Below are 16000 nucleotides of genomic sequence, written 5' to 3'. Positions count from 1 at the left end.
ATCTGGACTGCACAACGACGCCATAAGATAGGATGGGTTGCCAGCGCAAGTCGAATCAAATCAACCATGGCCGTCTCATGCACATCGCAAAAGCGCGTTGACCTTGATCAGGTCCATCTGTATATCTACCTGTACAGCCACATTCTGTGTTATTGCAAGTTTACATACACCGTGTATATATATTTACAGAAGCAATCCCTATCATCATCCAACATACACTGTGTCTATGATCTTCCTTCCTTTCTTATGTACATACCTACAGTCTACATGTTTACATCATGGTCTCTGATTCTCTTTGTTACAAGAGATGAAACCGGATTTATTTCCTTTATCTAAAAAAGCATCCCAATCTGGCTGGACTATAATAGAGAAAACAAGGCTCGCCTTCTTCGCTGAACAAATCTATTACATTAAGAAGAGGCTGCTTCTTCTCTGAATCTTTTTGGACAAAAGGAATGCTCCAGCTAACTAGAACTGCTCCGATCTGTTTGTACACTAGGTTCAACAATGGAAACGTCGATATCATGCTTTGTCATGATGATGTTGCTGGCTAGCTCCCGTCGGAATTGCCGAACGCTTTGAGCTGTAATGATTCTACAAGTGCTCCAATCGTCCGCTTCCATATCGACTCCTAGGTAAGTGAAATGATCCTGAATCCTCAAGCTGAACATGGAGAGGCACCTAGCATCATGGAGGCGAATGTTAGAACAAAAGCTGATGAGAAATCAACCTAGAGCTCCCAGTCTCCCACAATGCTATCAACAGACAAACCTGCAACAATCTGGGTCTTCACCGCTGTCGTCACAAATCTTTTCAGTTATGTTGCCATCAGAATCCTGGACCCATACCTGAAATTTCACAACATGCCATTCATACATTTTACAGGATGAAAAAAATGCAAAAAAGAAAGTAGCTTTGTAAATTTCATGTGCAGCAGTGCAAGGTATAGTATACCTCTCTGGGGAAGTGGTGGTATGTCAGATGGGGAAGAAAGGAGAAATAAGGTGGCAAATGTGGCACGATATCATGTCCGTGTGTCACTCGAATTGTGTTGGGTACATATTTGGCAAAGCATGAGGCGAATGCAGCATTGCCAACACGAGGCTGCCCGAAAGTCATGAGTTGAACACTGTCACTTCCAAGCTTCATCTATGGAGAAATGTTCTGTTTAAACTTGGTTCCAGGATTACAAATTCAAGTATCAAAGAGAGCACAGTATCTCTGAAGCCCCTTGGGCCTTGGGATACTTACAGCAAGATCGAGCGCGCAAAAAGAAGCCATAGCTCCTCCCATCGAGTGGCCTGTCACTATGACATTGATGTCTCCATATGATTTTCTTGCCTTGTTCACAGCACTTGTGATAGCTAGACGCAAAATTGTATTGTTATATGAGGAGAAAAATCCACTGTGCACCTTTAACCAGAGGAATACAAACAAATGAATCACACTTTCAGTTTCTTTTTCTTTTCTAAATCGAATACAATAGAAACTTCATTGGCATTAACCTTTGCATTTGGCATGCCTGGATAACTTAGATCAAGCTGCTTCCATATCAAGTCTTTTAACCAATTCTGTACACTGCTTAATCAAATCTAAGTATAAATCACATCTGAACTGAAAACAGTAAATGCAAAGCAAACTCTGTTTAAACAGAGAACACTATAGAGGAAGCAATAGCAAATAGCTCAGTACGGCAGTACCTGTTCTCTTGAGTTCCCCTGATTGCAACGATTATCGAATTCAGATTATGAGCTACACCAACAAATGCCTGTTACATTATTTATTCAAAGAACACTAGGTAAAGGGAAGGGTATATCTTGAAAAGCCTGATTGGTTTGATAGCAAGAGCCATACAATTTCATGGAAATTTTATGAGAACTTAATTCAAAATGTGGAGAGATAGGAACCTGCAAGCAGTTCTCCACATCAACAATTAGAGACCTCATCTCGAAACCCTATTTCAGCAATATGAAACCATATCAAAACTAGAAACCAGCTTATCCTGGCCCATAGCCATTTTAAAGAACAACTTTATGTTTTAAAGTATTTCAGTTAGTGGAAGAGAATAAACTTGACAGTCTCTTACTTGAGTCAAGTCATTGCATCTTGAACATGTCCACGTAAACAGAGAAGTTAAATCTGTCATATACACCTAGAAACAACAGAGAATCATGAGATTAAGCTTACTTTGACAAAAAAAAAAAGGTGGAAATACTTGGAAACTGTGAATATACGTTGGAAAACAAAGTCTGTCAGAAAAAAAAAATAGGGAAAGTTGTAACTTACCGCTGATGCATATTCCACAAGAGTCTTTGCGAGAGTATGATTGTAGATAAAACTGTGGTCACTATCCTCGACAGGCAGCTCTGTGATAAATAAAGGAAATAAAAAAAATGGCAGACTGATGAATATTAAGAATGCGACCAGCTAATAGATTCCTAAGTGCAATGTCAACTAAAAAAAAGTAACGACTCTGTGCAGTTAAAGTTCATCAACCATCTACTTTAGCAATTTCCTAACTTCTTTTGTTTTGTAGGGGCACCAATAATGGCTTCCTTTGCAGCAATCAGGACTCCACTATACGAACAACAAGGTCCTGTAGCAGGAACTAACAGATGGCAGCCACTGATACACACCTAGTAATCATCTACTTTCCCTCCATTCTCCACAATGCTAGAGCTTTTCCTAGATGTTTCATGTCTGTACTATCTTCCCCAATTATAATAGTCAGTTATTAGCGCGTTAAATTACCCAGTTGCTGGATTGACCCCCTAACGGACAACCACTACATGGCAATTCCATCAGATAGTTGGTAGCTGTCCCTTTTTATCTATGCAAAACTACAGCATTTGAGATAGCACAATCGATGAAACACACAATAATTATGACCGTCAAAAAAACACAATAATTATCTTGTTTGTTACTATTCAAGATAGATTGCTGTCGGAATCGCTTTGATGCCAATTTACATACAACAGCAACGCAGCAAGAGAATGACACGGAACTACCTCTTCCATGAGAAGCACCAGACAGCAAGAGTAGGAGAGCCACCACGCTGGCACCCAGGCTGCATCTCTCCATGAACCTGAACCTGCAAAACGCATCCAAGCTAATCTCAATCGGCTGAAGCACATAGAGACACATCAATCACACAAACCGAAAGCGAGCAGAGCAATTCTTTCTTTTTCTTTTTCTTTTTTGAAAGAAAGCGAGCGGAGCAATTCCACGGCACGGAGCCTCCTTCAGAATCAATGCAGAGAGAATGTGCAGCAGCAGGCAGCGATTCCAGAACCAAACGCACCATGAGAATAAAAATCTTAGGGGCGAAGGATTTGACCTTCCGGGGAGGTCGAGGGGCGACAGGAAAGAGAGGAACTGTGGACAAACCGAAATGGGAGAAACTGGAAGAAGGTGCAGGAGACGTACAGCGAGTGCTCGGCGAGGAAGAAGAGTGGGAGCGCCTCCCTCTCCTGCGGTTGGCGGTCGCTTTCAGGGCGCTGCGGCTGGACCGCTGGAGGGAGCACCGGAGGGGAGAATATGCCCGGCTCCTCCTCTCCCTCTCCTCCGGTCGGGTTGGTTGTGCCAAGAACTTGAAGGCGGTAGGCCAGGCCGCTGGGCAGTGGTGGGCACTGACGAGAAAATTGCTTGCTCCTAGTCCTATCCTACCTTAACAGAAAAAGACGTCCTTTTCTCGTGGATTTGTTGGATTAGTTAAACGAGGATTGGTGGCATGGCATCATCATCCAGAGGAATCTCGCCGTGGTGCCCAGCATCTGTCTGAGTTGCTCTTGCAGCACAGTTGCACCGGCATCAGCATCTGGGTTGGATCTATGGATCGGAAACCTACGCATTCTGTTTCCGCATCAATCAATCAATCCATCCTGTCGAAATTGTAAAGAAGGAGTTTGTCTTTGCGTGGAGAACATGGGCGCGCACATTGCTGAACGTACAGTCCGAAACTCCGAGTCGGAGGAATCCAAAATATTTTGCAAAATCGACACCGTAGCTTTTTCGTTTGTATTTGACAAATATTGCCCAATCATGTACTAATTAGACTCAAAAGATTCGTCTCGTCAATTTCGACCAAACTGTGTAATTAGTTTTTATTTTTGTCTATATTTAACACTTCATACATGTGTCTAAAGATTCGATGTGACGGAGAATCTGAAAAATTTTGTAAAATTTTTTCAGAACTAAACAAAGCCCTAGGGTGCAGAGGACAAAATCGTCGGTGCCCGGCGGCGCTCTATCCCATTCCATCCGTGCAGGTATAGTGGCACCGGCGTTGATGCACGTGGCAGGCCGGGGGAGTAGGAAACCAAGGCCTTGTTTACTTCCAAAAAATTTTGCAAAATGTGAATAGTAGCACTTTCGTTTTTTTTTGATAAATATTGTCCAATTATGGACTAACTAGGCTTAAAAGATTTGTCTCGTCAATTCCGACCAAACTGTGCAATTAGTTTTTATTTTCATCTATATTTAATACTCCATGCATACGTCTAAAGATTCGATGTGACGGGGAATCTGAAAAATTTTGCAAAATTTTTGGGTAACTAAACAAGGCCCAAGAAGAAATCGAAACCTGCATCCAACCGTGAGAGTTACCTGCAAGAATCCGCAACGGGACACGCCGAGTCCGCGCCGTGAATATTGTACGTCGCTTGCCATCGAACATCCATGGAACTTCTGCTAGCACTTTGAAATTTTCTTCTCCTAGAACACGGGATTGTTTGCATTTCAAGGTTAAATTTCAACTGATAAAAAAGACTTGTTTTTTAGTCGCTCAATTATTCTTATAGAATAGACCCAGTCAGAGGCGGAGGCAGCTATCTGGCAAGTGGATCTAATAGCTGAGCCGCTGTCTCCCATGTCTATTTTATTTGCTGATCACAAAGTAATATAAATACCAATAAGTCCTTTACTAGTGTCCTCGCATATTTGATAGTTATATTATACATGATTTACCATTATAAACCGCCACACCTAGAAAATATTCCTACCTCCGCCACTGGACCCCGTTGAACACATATGCACAACCATGGAACTATATTTCCTACTTGAGCTCCAAAACCGAACATTTTACCCACTCCTTAATTCTCAAAATTATTTAATTTACCTTCTCGTCTTGTTTGGAACTGATTTCAAACGTGGTCTCATCCTTGTTTCATCTATTAAAAATCGACAAACACCCGATAAGGTTTTCAAAACCACGAAAATATAAAAATATATAGAGATAAATTGGGATACGAGACCCAAGTAAAATAGTTGTATCATGAACATATCTTTAGAAGCTTCCAAAATTTTTATTTAGCTCTTAAAAATGAGAAATTTACCTAGAAAAAAAGAAATAGAAAAATCCCCAAAACATTACATTTAATGTTTAAACACGTTTTAGAAAGTTTCAACAATGAATGCATTCATGATGCATGTATCTCTTTTCTGTTGTAGAGTTTTAAATATGCATTTAGACATCCATTCTCTAGTTTTTATAACTTTTTTATCTTTTGAGTTAAATTTATTTTTTGTATCTTATAAAGATTTTTTCACAAGATCAAAGTATTTTGTTGGGTTCCTTGTGTTCGTATCTATCTGTAATATTCTTCTTAGAACTTTTGGAAGTTCAGAGATATTGTTTGTGGTAGAAGCCTTATCATGTGATTACTGGATTTTTTTTAAAAAAAATTGATTACTAGATTTTTAACTGAAAAGGTTGAAACCACTTCTAATCATGACAGGACAGAGAGATAGTAAAGGTAAAATGTCCAATTTTCAAGTTTGAAAAAGAAAGTTAGACTCATGTGATAGTTTAGAGAGATAAAAATAAACCTTTTCTACAAGGGCCCATTATTTCAGAATTGATGATGGCCTGATTGGGCCACATATGCCGGTTCTTGTGGATGGTGATCCAAACACCTAATCATCGTACTTTTTTTAGCAAACCTAATCATCGTACTGGGCTAGCCTGAGAAAGAGAGTTGCCAAGGCCCAACCAACCCAAATGTTTATGCCCAATGACATCAGTCTCCTCATTATTACACTGAACCTCCAAGAAAAACGGGATTTCCGAATGTCTAAAATCGAATAGTTATTTTTTATTTATATTTAATGTTTCATATATAATTTGATGTCATAAAAAATCTTAAAAACTTTGCAAAAATAATTTGGAAACTAAACAATCCCTGGTAGTACTCCTACTCGTCGTGAAGGCCTAGCCCGACCAGCCCAACTCTAGGAATGTTCGTTCTGTGAGAGTGAGGCCTTTTGGCAAGTTTTCTGAACTTTAACACTGTAATATTTTCGTTTGTATTTGGTAATTATTGTTTAATAACCATATATTAATTAAGTTTAAAAAATTCAATTTGACGAAAAAATTTGAAAAAAAAGGTAACTAAACAAGGCAGATGCTGCAGCCCACGGGTCGCGTGTGCATGGCATGGCCGCATTGGCGTCACATACACTCGTAGTAAGGCCTTTTTAGTTCCCAATTTTTTTAAGGAACATTAGATATAAATAAAAAAAACTAATTATACGATTTGTTTATAATTTACGAGATAAATTTTTTAAATCTAGTTAGTTCATGGTTAGACAAATATTATCAAATATAGATAAAAATACTATAGTAATCAAACTAAAAATTTTCTCTAACTAAACAAGGCCTAATAAAAGATTCACTAGGGCAGGGCGACGCAAGGCATGAGCAGGCCCTTCCGCACGCTCTTGCGACGCTAGCTAGCTTCAAGGCCTTGTTTAGTTGTAAAAAAATTTAACTCGTCGCATAATTTTTTTTAGATATATATGAAACATTAAATATAAATAAAAATAGTTAATTATATAATTTATTTGTAATTTACAAAATAAATCTTTTAAATCTAGTTAGTCTATAATTAGATAATAATTATTAAATACAAAAATACTACGGTAGTTAATTAATTAAAATAAAAAATTTTGTGAACTAAACAAGGCCCAAGACATAACACATGCACACGTACGTCAGCTCTCCCTCCTGCGGCCAGCGCGCATGACGTCACATGCATCCGCCGCCGACCGCCGCGCGGAAGTGCCGGTGGTGTGGGTTGCTGTGGGCTTCCCCAACGCCAACGGATACCGGAAAACCGCCAACGCAGGCGGGTGTCAGGGCACGCAGGCGACGACTGTTGCTGCTATGGCTGTGTATTTGGGAATCCAAACCTAAAATGGGTCTCTAAGAGCATCTCCAAGGGACTTTGCAAATGAATTTTGTATTTGGTGTTGTTTGCAAAGTCTCAAACTCATTTGCAAAGTCTAAAAATAGTCCAACTCCAAGGGACTGTGCATTTAGACTTGGCAAACCCAAATTATGGACCCCACGTCTGAATTTTTTTTCACCGATCGTGCCCGCGCGTTTTTTCCCTTCGCGCCATTTTGACGTACGTCGTGCGTGCCAGTCGCCGCTCAGGTCAGGTCTTCGCGCCAGTCGCCGCCCAGCCCAGGCCGCGTTCGTCGTTCGTCGCCGTCGTCGTTCGCGTCAGTTCGGCTCCGTCCACCTCCGTCCTCCTCCGAGGAAAGGTCCCCGCGAGGGAAGGTCCACCTCCGTTCACGCGCCGTGGCCCCGTACGTCGTCGTTCGTGGGCACGCGCGGTAGCTGGAGGGCGGGCGCGCGCGGCAGGGAGGGCGGACAGGCGTAGAGACATCGCGCGGGGTGGGGGGGGCGGGGGGACGGAGTGCGACGTGGAAAGCCGAAATTGTAGATGCAAAGTGGTGGGAAGGTTTGCATATATGCAAAGCCTCAACCTCTATTTGCAAAGTTAACCAAATTGCAAACCTTATTTGCAAAACCATTGGAGGGGTATTTTCTACTCTTTTTTGCAAATAGGGAAATGCAAAGTTTGTTTGCAAAGCCCTTGGAGATGCTCTAACATAGTACCTATAGCCTCCAACAGAGTACTCATACAGAAGACAGAAGAGACATAACCCGGGTATCCTCTCTCCTCGAGACCTATTTGCAGAGAGTGTTGTCTTTTAGATCTTGTTGTTGGAGAAAACTAAAAGTAGATATGGAATTTTTTACCTATAGCGCTATCTAATGAACAAATAGATCTTGTATTTTGAGGTGATGATTGTTGGAGATAGATGGCTTTGGCGTGCTGACAGACGGCGCCGCCATGCACCGTCGTCGGTTTGCGCGCGGACGCGGGCCGGCCTGCTGCGGACGCTGCCGTGTCCTCCTGGAGATGTCGCCGGCCGTTTCACAGAAACGCTCGCGGCTCGCCGGCCGGCCCAAGCGCGTGGTCGTCGTCGTCGCCTGCGGCTAGAGCATCTATCTCGCTTGGATCGAAAGCTAAGAGATGAGAAACGCATAACAAACATCTTGTATCTTTATTAGTCTGCCGGCAAGCAAGCAATGCAATTATATTATATTAGATAAAGCTGCTAGTACTTCTTTATTTTTTTCCCTTTGCTTTTCGCTGATTAGCAGCTAGAGAGAGATAGATCGAAAAACGGCAGGACATGGCTTGCGGTGTTTAATTAACAAGAAGATATCCCCTCCCTGTTCCCCGTCAAAAAAAAGAAACAATATAATAAAGCGATAGAGATATAGATGATGATGCTGATGATCTTATAGATGAATAAGGATACTCCAGATGATAGACACAGTGCATGCGTATATACACACGGATTTTAGTTTCACGTGGATGACACACGAGTGGTATTACGGTGTTCTTTTTTTTACAAAGGTATTATAATGGGTCAGTTTACCACGCACAGCCGCATACATAATTTAGCCACGCAAAGTTGATAAAGGAAATTCATAGCCACTAACAGTAGATAAATAGTATTTTTTCAAAATATAGAAAACATCTAAAAGGGTAAATGTAAAAAAAAATTATTTAGCATATATCAAAACTAGATAAAAATTTCATCCTCAAAATTTACAGTGCAAAGAGATGCTTGCATTTAAATATGACAAATGCTAAGAGGTACATTATTTCGCTGCCCACAGAACTACGTCTGCCGCTATCTTATGGTAATACGGCTCCAGCCGTATACGACAATAAGCACCGCAGAAATGCGGTGCGGAAATCATCGCACGCCAACTTTCTTCTCAATCACGACACGCATCACGACATGTCAGTGTGCGGTGGCGGCGTAGGCATCTCGCTGCTCGCCCGCGCCTATAAATAGTGCCGGTCCAACGATCATTCCCCTCGCAAATTGTTCTTGTGTAGATATCCATCACCAAACGACATTGATATCGCGGCATTCCTATAAGTAGATGTTGTCATGGCCCTCTTCATCTCGCTTGCGTTCTATGTCTGGTGCCAATCTTATTGTACAACCCGACCCCCCTCAGGTATTATTGTGACTGGTCAAGTTTTTGGGGTTTTCGAATTTCAAGCTTCTAACATGTTATTGTTAAATAAAATCTTACTATGTTTAATCCATTCTTTTCCTAGGTTATGTCTGAAGCTCGTTCATTGCAGCATCTAATTTTAATCGACCTTCTTCTATACAAAGTCAGATCTCTATCATCCATATTTATTTATCTTTTGTACTTAGATTTTGCTCTATCGTTTGGCACGAATCATGTTCATATTGTGGCTATTTGATGCAAAAAAAAAAACTTCTTCCGGCCCTTCAATGAGGTGTGCGTGATGATATCAATGTTCATGTTCCCCTAAAATCACAATATATAGTTTGGATTTGGAGTGAATATTCTTACATACACACAGTACTATTTACATCTTTACATGGACTGATTTAAAACTTTTGCTGTGTGAGCGAAAATAACGTGATTTCTGATACACAACAAGAAGGAAACAAACGTAACAACTACAACATATAAATATACAAGTGCTTCTTTTTTATACACTAGCTAGTTTATGTTTATAACGGCATCATGCATATATATATTACCGTGTTGCGGTTTATTTCAGTGTTATGATTTTTTGTGTGTTATAGATATTTCCTATATATATTGAACTTATAGTTCATAAAATAGTTATAGATGTGTGTGTTATTGTATTATATATTATATATATGTATATATAGATCGAGGTATCCTGGGGAAACCCAAACAACTTTCCTCTAAAAAAGGAAATAGCTAGAGGAATAGAAAAGGCAACATGGCTTTTGCCCCAACTAATTTTACATGTCGGAATCACAAGAACACCACACGCAAACATTGGGTTGCCTTACCAAAAGGCTGCACACAATGCATGACACAAGTGCGTGCGACAGGGTGTACACACATCACTCCTGGTTGATCCCTATCACATTAGCATGGGACAAATATAATCGCTCCTCATGCATATGCATGGCATGCACCGGCTGCAGTCCTAGTGACCAGCTGGATATATAGAGATAGACAGCATCTTTACACACAGCGTCTTCTGGGAGAAGCAGCCGAGGAATCTATCTGTAATGGACATGCATCATGTCACTGGAGATATATGATCCATACACAGAAAAGTCTCCTGCGGCGCCATCTTGAAGCTACATTGGGATGGAGTACGAGACAAGCACACGCAGAGCCGGCGGTGCAAGCACTTGAGCCCCCCCCTATAAATACATGCCTCATCGATCGGGGCCTCCAAATCATCATCAACTCACACACAAACAAACCTTCGTTCGCAACACACACATTACACCTTGTTAGCTTCCGCCCATTGCTAGCTAGAAACTATAGCTAGCTAGTGAATAAACCTCACCACCACCACCACTACCGTTTCCTGATGGCAGCCTGATGATATACTTCCATCGTCTTCCTCGGCAAGCTCATGCGCGCATAAAATAATCGCCTCACATGCATGCAGATTATATTTGCACAGCCAGAAACTAATCACCACCAGTGACCGTGTAGTTCGTTAGCGCACGTACTAGCTATCTGGCTAGTGTGTGCTAATTAATTAATTAATTAGCATAAGAGATCGAGATCGATCAATTCGTGATGGCTTCCTCCTTACCGCTGGTCACGGCTGGACTCCGCCGTCCGTTGTCGTCGACGACGGCGGCCAGCGACGGCACGCGCCCCAATGGTAGCGGCCGGCAGCTGAACGAGGACCCTCTGCACTGGTGCGCGTGGGCGCACCAAGGGCACCGCCTCTGGGCAGGGATGCCCGTCTCCTTCTGGGTATTCACGTACAAAGTGGAACGGTGCCCGTTCCGGCGCAGCAACAACGACCACGTCTGGATGTCGTGCCCGTACGCGCACAGGGGCGAGCGCGCGCGGCGCCGCGACCCGAGAACCTTCCTGTACTCCGCCACGCCGTGCCCGGCGTACGAGGAGTCCAAGCGGCAGCTCCGGCTGGCCAGGTCTACCGCGGCGCCCACCTGTGCGCGTGGCCTCCGCTGCGGCTACGCGCACGGCGTCTTCGAGACGTGGCTGCACCCCAGCAGGTTCCGCACCGTCATGTGCCAGCGCGGCGCCGAGTGCTCGCGCAACATCTGCTTCTTTGCGCACTCCCCCGCGCAGCGTAGGCGGCGTCAGGACGACGACGACGACGTGCCACTCGTCGTCTTCCCCGTGACGACGACGCCGCAGCCGCCCCGATCAGCCTTCGTCCCGCGCCTCGCCGCGTCGTCGTCGGCGGTGGCGTCCCGCTCCCAGCCGGTCGTCGTCTCTCATCCGATTGACCGGCGGGTTACGCTGGCCATGGAGCAGGGCCACACCGTGCGCCTGCTTACGCGGCACTCCAATGCCGCCGCTGGTGGCGCTTCGTCGTCGTCCTCCTCCTCCCTTGCCGCTGTCGGTACTGCTGCGGCTGCCCCCACCACGGCGTTGGTGCCGGTGCTGCAGGCCGCGCCGTCGCCCGTCGATGACGAAGACATTGACTTCGTCACTATTGTGACCAACTGCTGCCTCGCTTCCGAGGCAGACTCTAAGGCTGAGGGCAATGGCTACCCGCAGTTTGACCTCTTCATGGACACCGTGAGGAGGTAGAAATTAAAGCTAGAGGGTAAGGATCGATCGGTCGATCGCAAGTAATTACCGCGCGCCCGTGCTTAATTTCGTCCACACACGTACGCACATTGCACACAAACGCTCTCATCACTATAGCTTTTGACGTTGTTTCTATCTGCGTTACTACGTTACATGTGATGGCGGCGCAGTGCATGGCATCCATGCGTGTGCATTTTTGGATGGATCGATCGGCGCCGTGCCAGGTGGAGGTGGAGGCGAAAGGAAGGAAGGACGCCAGCAGCAGCTTCGCCTCAAGGCCCGTGCCCCATATACACAGGCCGTATCAATTGTATAGTATAGTATATAATATAAGGTGTCATGACGCCAGCAGCAGCTTCGCCTCAAGGCCCGTGCCCCATATACACAGGCCGTATCAATTGTATAGTATAGTATAGTATATAATATAAGGTGTCATGTCATTTATTATGAGCTTACTTGGATTATTACCTGATGATGGGGTTTTGGACATATATTATGGTAGTATATATGGTGGATCTATGTGTGGGCTTGTATGAATTGGTGAAATATGATGAATATAATATTTAAATTAGCAAATATTATATTATCTAGCTTGAGTTCGAACTTAGAATGTTCTTGTGTTATTTTTTATGATTGTTTTGGTGTGAACTTTTTTTAAAAGGATCGATAAACTGGGTTTGAAGTATCCCCACCTGCATTTTCAATGCAACAAATGTCAATATAAACCAGGAATAGTAGTTTTGTAGGTGTCAAGGCACCTGGTTACACGCTATTCCTAGTTTATACCTGCATCTGTTATAATGAAAATTTAGGTGGGGATACTTCAAACCCGGTTTTTCCTTTTAAAAAAAATCGCACCAAATGCTCATAAAAAAGAACACAAGAGCAACAGTCTAAGTTTGTAATCGAGCTAGGTAACAATATTTGTTCATTCATACTATTCATCATTTCATACAAGCCCACACATAGTTACAGAGACACATACATATATACATCCATTACGTATATCATACATAGCTAGACGGATCCACCATATATATATATAGCATAATAGATGTCCAAAACTCCACCATCCTCTGATAATTAATCCAGTTATTAAGCTCATAACCTTATATTATACTATACTATATACTTTCTCTCTGTCCTAATAAATTATAAGACATTTTGTCATTTCTAGATTCATAACTTTAATTATGTATCTAGACATAATATATATCTAGATACATAACAAAACTATGGATCTAGAAAAGACAAAAACATCTTATAGTTTGTAACGGAGGGAGTACTACACACTATATATGATACGGCCGGCGTGTACACGAGCATGGTCCTTGGGCTGATGCTGTTGCTGGCATCCCTCCTTTCGCCGTCCAGACCACCTCCACCAGGCGAGACGACGCTAATCCATCCAAACGCACGCTATAAACGCTATGCATTGCGTCGCCATGCATCACTTGTAACGTAGTAACGCAAGTATAAACAATCGTCAATCAAAAGCTAGAGTGTGTGTGTGTGTGTGTGTGTGTGTGTGTGTGCGCACGTGTTTTTGTGGATGTATGCACTGGTGTTCTTGCAGTAGTTACTGTACTTGCGATCGATGGATTATATTACCTAGCAGCTAGCTTTTCTAGCTCCCTGAGTCCTGACGATGTCCATGAAGTGCCGGTAGTAGTCGTTGCCTTTAGGCTTAGATCAGTCTTCCTCCAAGGCGAGGCACAGCAGCTGGTACAATATATAGCGACGAAGTCAATATCCTCGTCGTCGTACGTCGATCGCCGCCGGCGGTGGCACCGGCCGGCGCTACGAGGACGACAGCACGCAGTAGTAGCGACAGCGGCATCATGAGAGCGGGGAGGACAACGACGACGGACGACAAAGCGCCTGACGATGTGGCATCGTGGAGTGTAGTAGCCACGTCTCGAAGATGCCGTGCGCGTAGCTGCAGCGGAGACCACGTGAGCAGGTGGGCGCCGTGTTTGTTACCTGGCCTGCTGGAGCTGTTTCTTCGACTCGACGTACTCTCCGAGCATGACGTACGTGGCGGTGTACGTGCGTGAAGCGGTCTGGGGTCACGCACGACGCCGCGCACACACGCTCGCCCCGCCTGTGCGCGTATATATATGGCGGGCACGTCGTCCACACAACATGGTCATGGTGTTGCCCGGGAACGAGCACCGCTGCCACTTTGTACGTACGTGTACACCCAGAACGAGTCTGGTTCTGGCATGCCCACCCACATGCGCTGCCCTTGGTGTGCTTGTGCGCACCAGTTCAAGGGGTCCTCTCGCTCGTTTCTGTCGCCGCCGTGTTCCGGTGTGTGACGCTGTGTCAGTCCCTCGACGTCGTTGACGTACGGCGTCGGCGGAGCCCTGTCGTGTGGCAAGTGCCAAGGAGGCGGAGGCCATCATGAATTGATCGATCTCTTATATTAATGCTAACACACTACCTAGAGCTAGTGTGCGCTAACTAGCTACACGGTTACAGGTTTAGATTAGTCTCTACAATGATCACTTGGCCAAGGACGCGTTCAGCTTGCTAGGGTACATGGGTCTGGATTAGGATCATCATAAGGGAGCAGCTACCAACAAGCTCATGATTGAGACTCGCTCCTTTTGATGATCATCACAATATATAGCATATATGATGACTGCCTTGATGTTATCGGTGGTGAGGGGTGGATCGAGCTCGTCCTCCCTCTGGATCCTCAGCAGTACGTACGTCGAGCGTGCCGCCGAGGGGCCATGTGCGACTTGGTGGTGGTGCCTCTTCATCCACTAGCTAGGAAGGCCATCAGCATGTGCTTTGCTGCAGGCAGCACACTCCAATCCGGTGCTATATTTCCTGAGTGCTTCTGAGTTATACCTTGACAGCGACACTACTGTCAACCAATACGACGACGACTTCAGCATCATCAGCTTGTGGTATGAACACAAACTGTCATATCATGTTCTTTCCATCTTAGCCAGAGATGTTTTCACTGTACCTTTCTAATATTTCAGAATCTACATTTAATCTAACTGACAGGATCATCGAGGAAAGGCGACGGCGTCAACTTTAAATACGGTGGAGATGTTGTCATTGGTGAAGGGCTATAGAAGCATGCAATACAAAGACTCAACATACCATGGAGAATGTGTGGAGCTGGTGGAGGGCATTTGAGAACTTGTATCTTGATGATGAGAACGTGTAATGGTGTGGCCTGTGGGCTTGTACTCTCTTTCTTTTATTTCCTGGATGACTGTAAGACTTATGAACACTTAAAGCTGTGGGCTGCACTCTTTTCCTTTTTGGGGTTTTCTCATGAGGTGTGAGTTTTTACCCATAAAGATTTTTAATGAGACAGTCATTGCACTAAGCAGCTAATTTATCACTTATGTTTACATTCTTGTGTCCTTATCTCTTTTAATTTGCTCTGTGAACTTCATCTCAGTGTTACTGAGCTCAAAGATGTTCTTTTGAAAAGATCTTATGATATGTGAAAGATGAAGTGATCTATGAAAAAAAAACTGACCCGACTTGGTTTATTTTTGCATGTGTTCAAAAAATTGAGCTGAACATGTTGCTTTGAGCGTGGGGTGATGGGGCTTGGGCTGGCACGGGCACGCTAGGCTAGTCAAGCCATCGGGCCGATATGACACGACACGAGGCCTTTGGTGCCGTTCTTGGTCCGTTGGTGCAGCCCGTGGGCTGGCATGACATGGCCCGATACTTTTCGAGTGGCCTAAAAGGCCATCTGTACTTGCAGAGGCTGTGGTGGGCCGCAGTCTTGTTGCTTAGCCTCAGGTTGGATTGGGCTAACAAAGGAACCGAACTGGTCAATTGGGCCAAGTCGGCAGGATAGCCCACGGAGGTCCTCCTGGCCTTCTTCCTCGTTGGTGCTCCTTGTCGATCCGTTCTAAATCACTGTGTCCTTTTCTTGTGTATGCCGTCCTTATTCCTAGACCTTGTAGCTCCAGCCGGCACATGGAATTGTTTAGAGGATGTCGTAGTCAGAGCCAATGGGGAATATAGAACATACTATATGTAAATGAAAATACGCCAGTATATACTACTAGTACCTAGGTCAAGTCAATGGAGTGG

General features: G+C 44.1%; 2 protein-coding genes and 1 long non-coding RNA gene across 5 annotated transcripts; 2 read left to right on the top strand and 1 right to left on the bottom strand.

Annotated features, from left to right (window-relative positions):
* On the bottom strand, positions 81-3597 carry LOC8074416 (lipase). 3 transcript variants are annotated; one of them, XM_002461127.2, is made up of 11 exons: positions 3427-3597; positions 3009-3091; positions 2287-2366; positions 2087-2152; positions 1908-1955; positions 1701-1768; positions 1506-1578; positions 1252-1413; positions 955-1149; positions 772-848; positions 81-681 (listed from the first exon to the last, which is right to left on the bottom strand). In XM_002461127.2, exons 2-11 carry the CDS (start codon positions 3079-3081, stop codon positions 465-467), a joined length of 1059 nt encoding a protein of 352 aa, XP_002461172.1. In that variant the 5' UTR covers positions 3082-3091; positions 3427-3597; the 3' UTR covers positions 81-464. The 3 variants fall into 3 exon arrangements, with proteins under 3 accessions (XP_002461172.1, XP_021308671.1, XP_021308670.1); XM_021452996.1 differs by lacking the exon at positions 3427-3597 and adding an exon at positions 3302-3418 and having other exon boundaries at positions 179-681; XM_021452995.1 differs by lacking the exon at positions 3427-3597 and adding an exon at positions 3338-3415 and having other exon boundaries at positions 179-681.
* On the top strand, positions 9201-13439 carry LOC8074415 (zinc finger CCCH domain-containing protein 20). Its single transcript, XM_021452998.1, has 2 exons — positions 9201-9331; positions 9435-13439. Exon 2 carries the CDS (start codon positions 10928-10930, stop codon positions 11918-11920), a length of 993 nt encoding a protein of 330 aa, XP_021308673.1. The 5' UTR covers positions 9201-9331; positions 9435-10927; the 3' UTR covers positions 11921-13439.
* LOC110432492 lies at positions 14554-15300 on the top strand. Its single transcript, XR_002449929.1, has 2 exons — positions 14554-14841; positions 14945-15300. It is a non-coding gene; the product is annotated as an uncharacterized LOC110432492 (long non-coding RNA).

This window comes from Sorghum bicolor, chromosome 2 (assembly GCF_000003195.3).
Source record: "Sorghum bicolor cultivar BTx623 chromosome 2, Sorghum_bicolor_NCBIv3, whole genome shotgun sequence".
NCBI classification, from domain to species: domain Eukaryota; kingdom Viridiplantae; phylum Streptophyta; class Magnoliopsida; order Poales; family Poaceae; genus Sorghum; species Sorghum bicolor.
Note: the sequence above shows the minus strand (reverse complement) of the source record. Positions and strands in the feature narration are given on the sequence as shown.

Bases quoted from the DNA above. Each gene is read 5' to 3' on its own strand.
- LOC8074416 (XM_002461127.2), bottom strand. From the start codon at position 3,081: ATGGAGAGATGCAGCCTGGGTGCCAGCGTGGTGGCTCTCCTACTCTTG. The intron at 2,367-3,008 runs GTAGTTCCGTGT...TATTTATCACAG, and splicing joins TGGTGCTTCTCATGGAAGAG to AGCTGCCTGTCGAGGATAGT. The intron at 1,150-1,251 runs GTAAGTATCCCA...ATTTCTCCATAG, and splicing joins TTTGCGCGCTCGATCTTGCT to ATGAAGCTTGGAAGTGACAG.
- LOC8074415 (XM_021452998.1), top strand. From the start codon at position 10,928: ATGGCTTCCTCCTTACCGCTGGTCACGGCTGGACTCCGCCGTCCGTTG.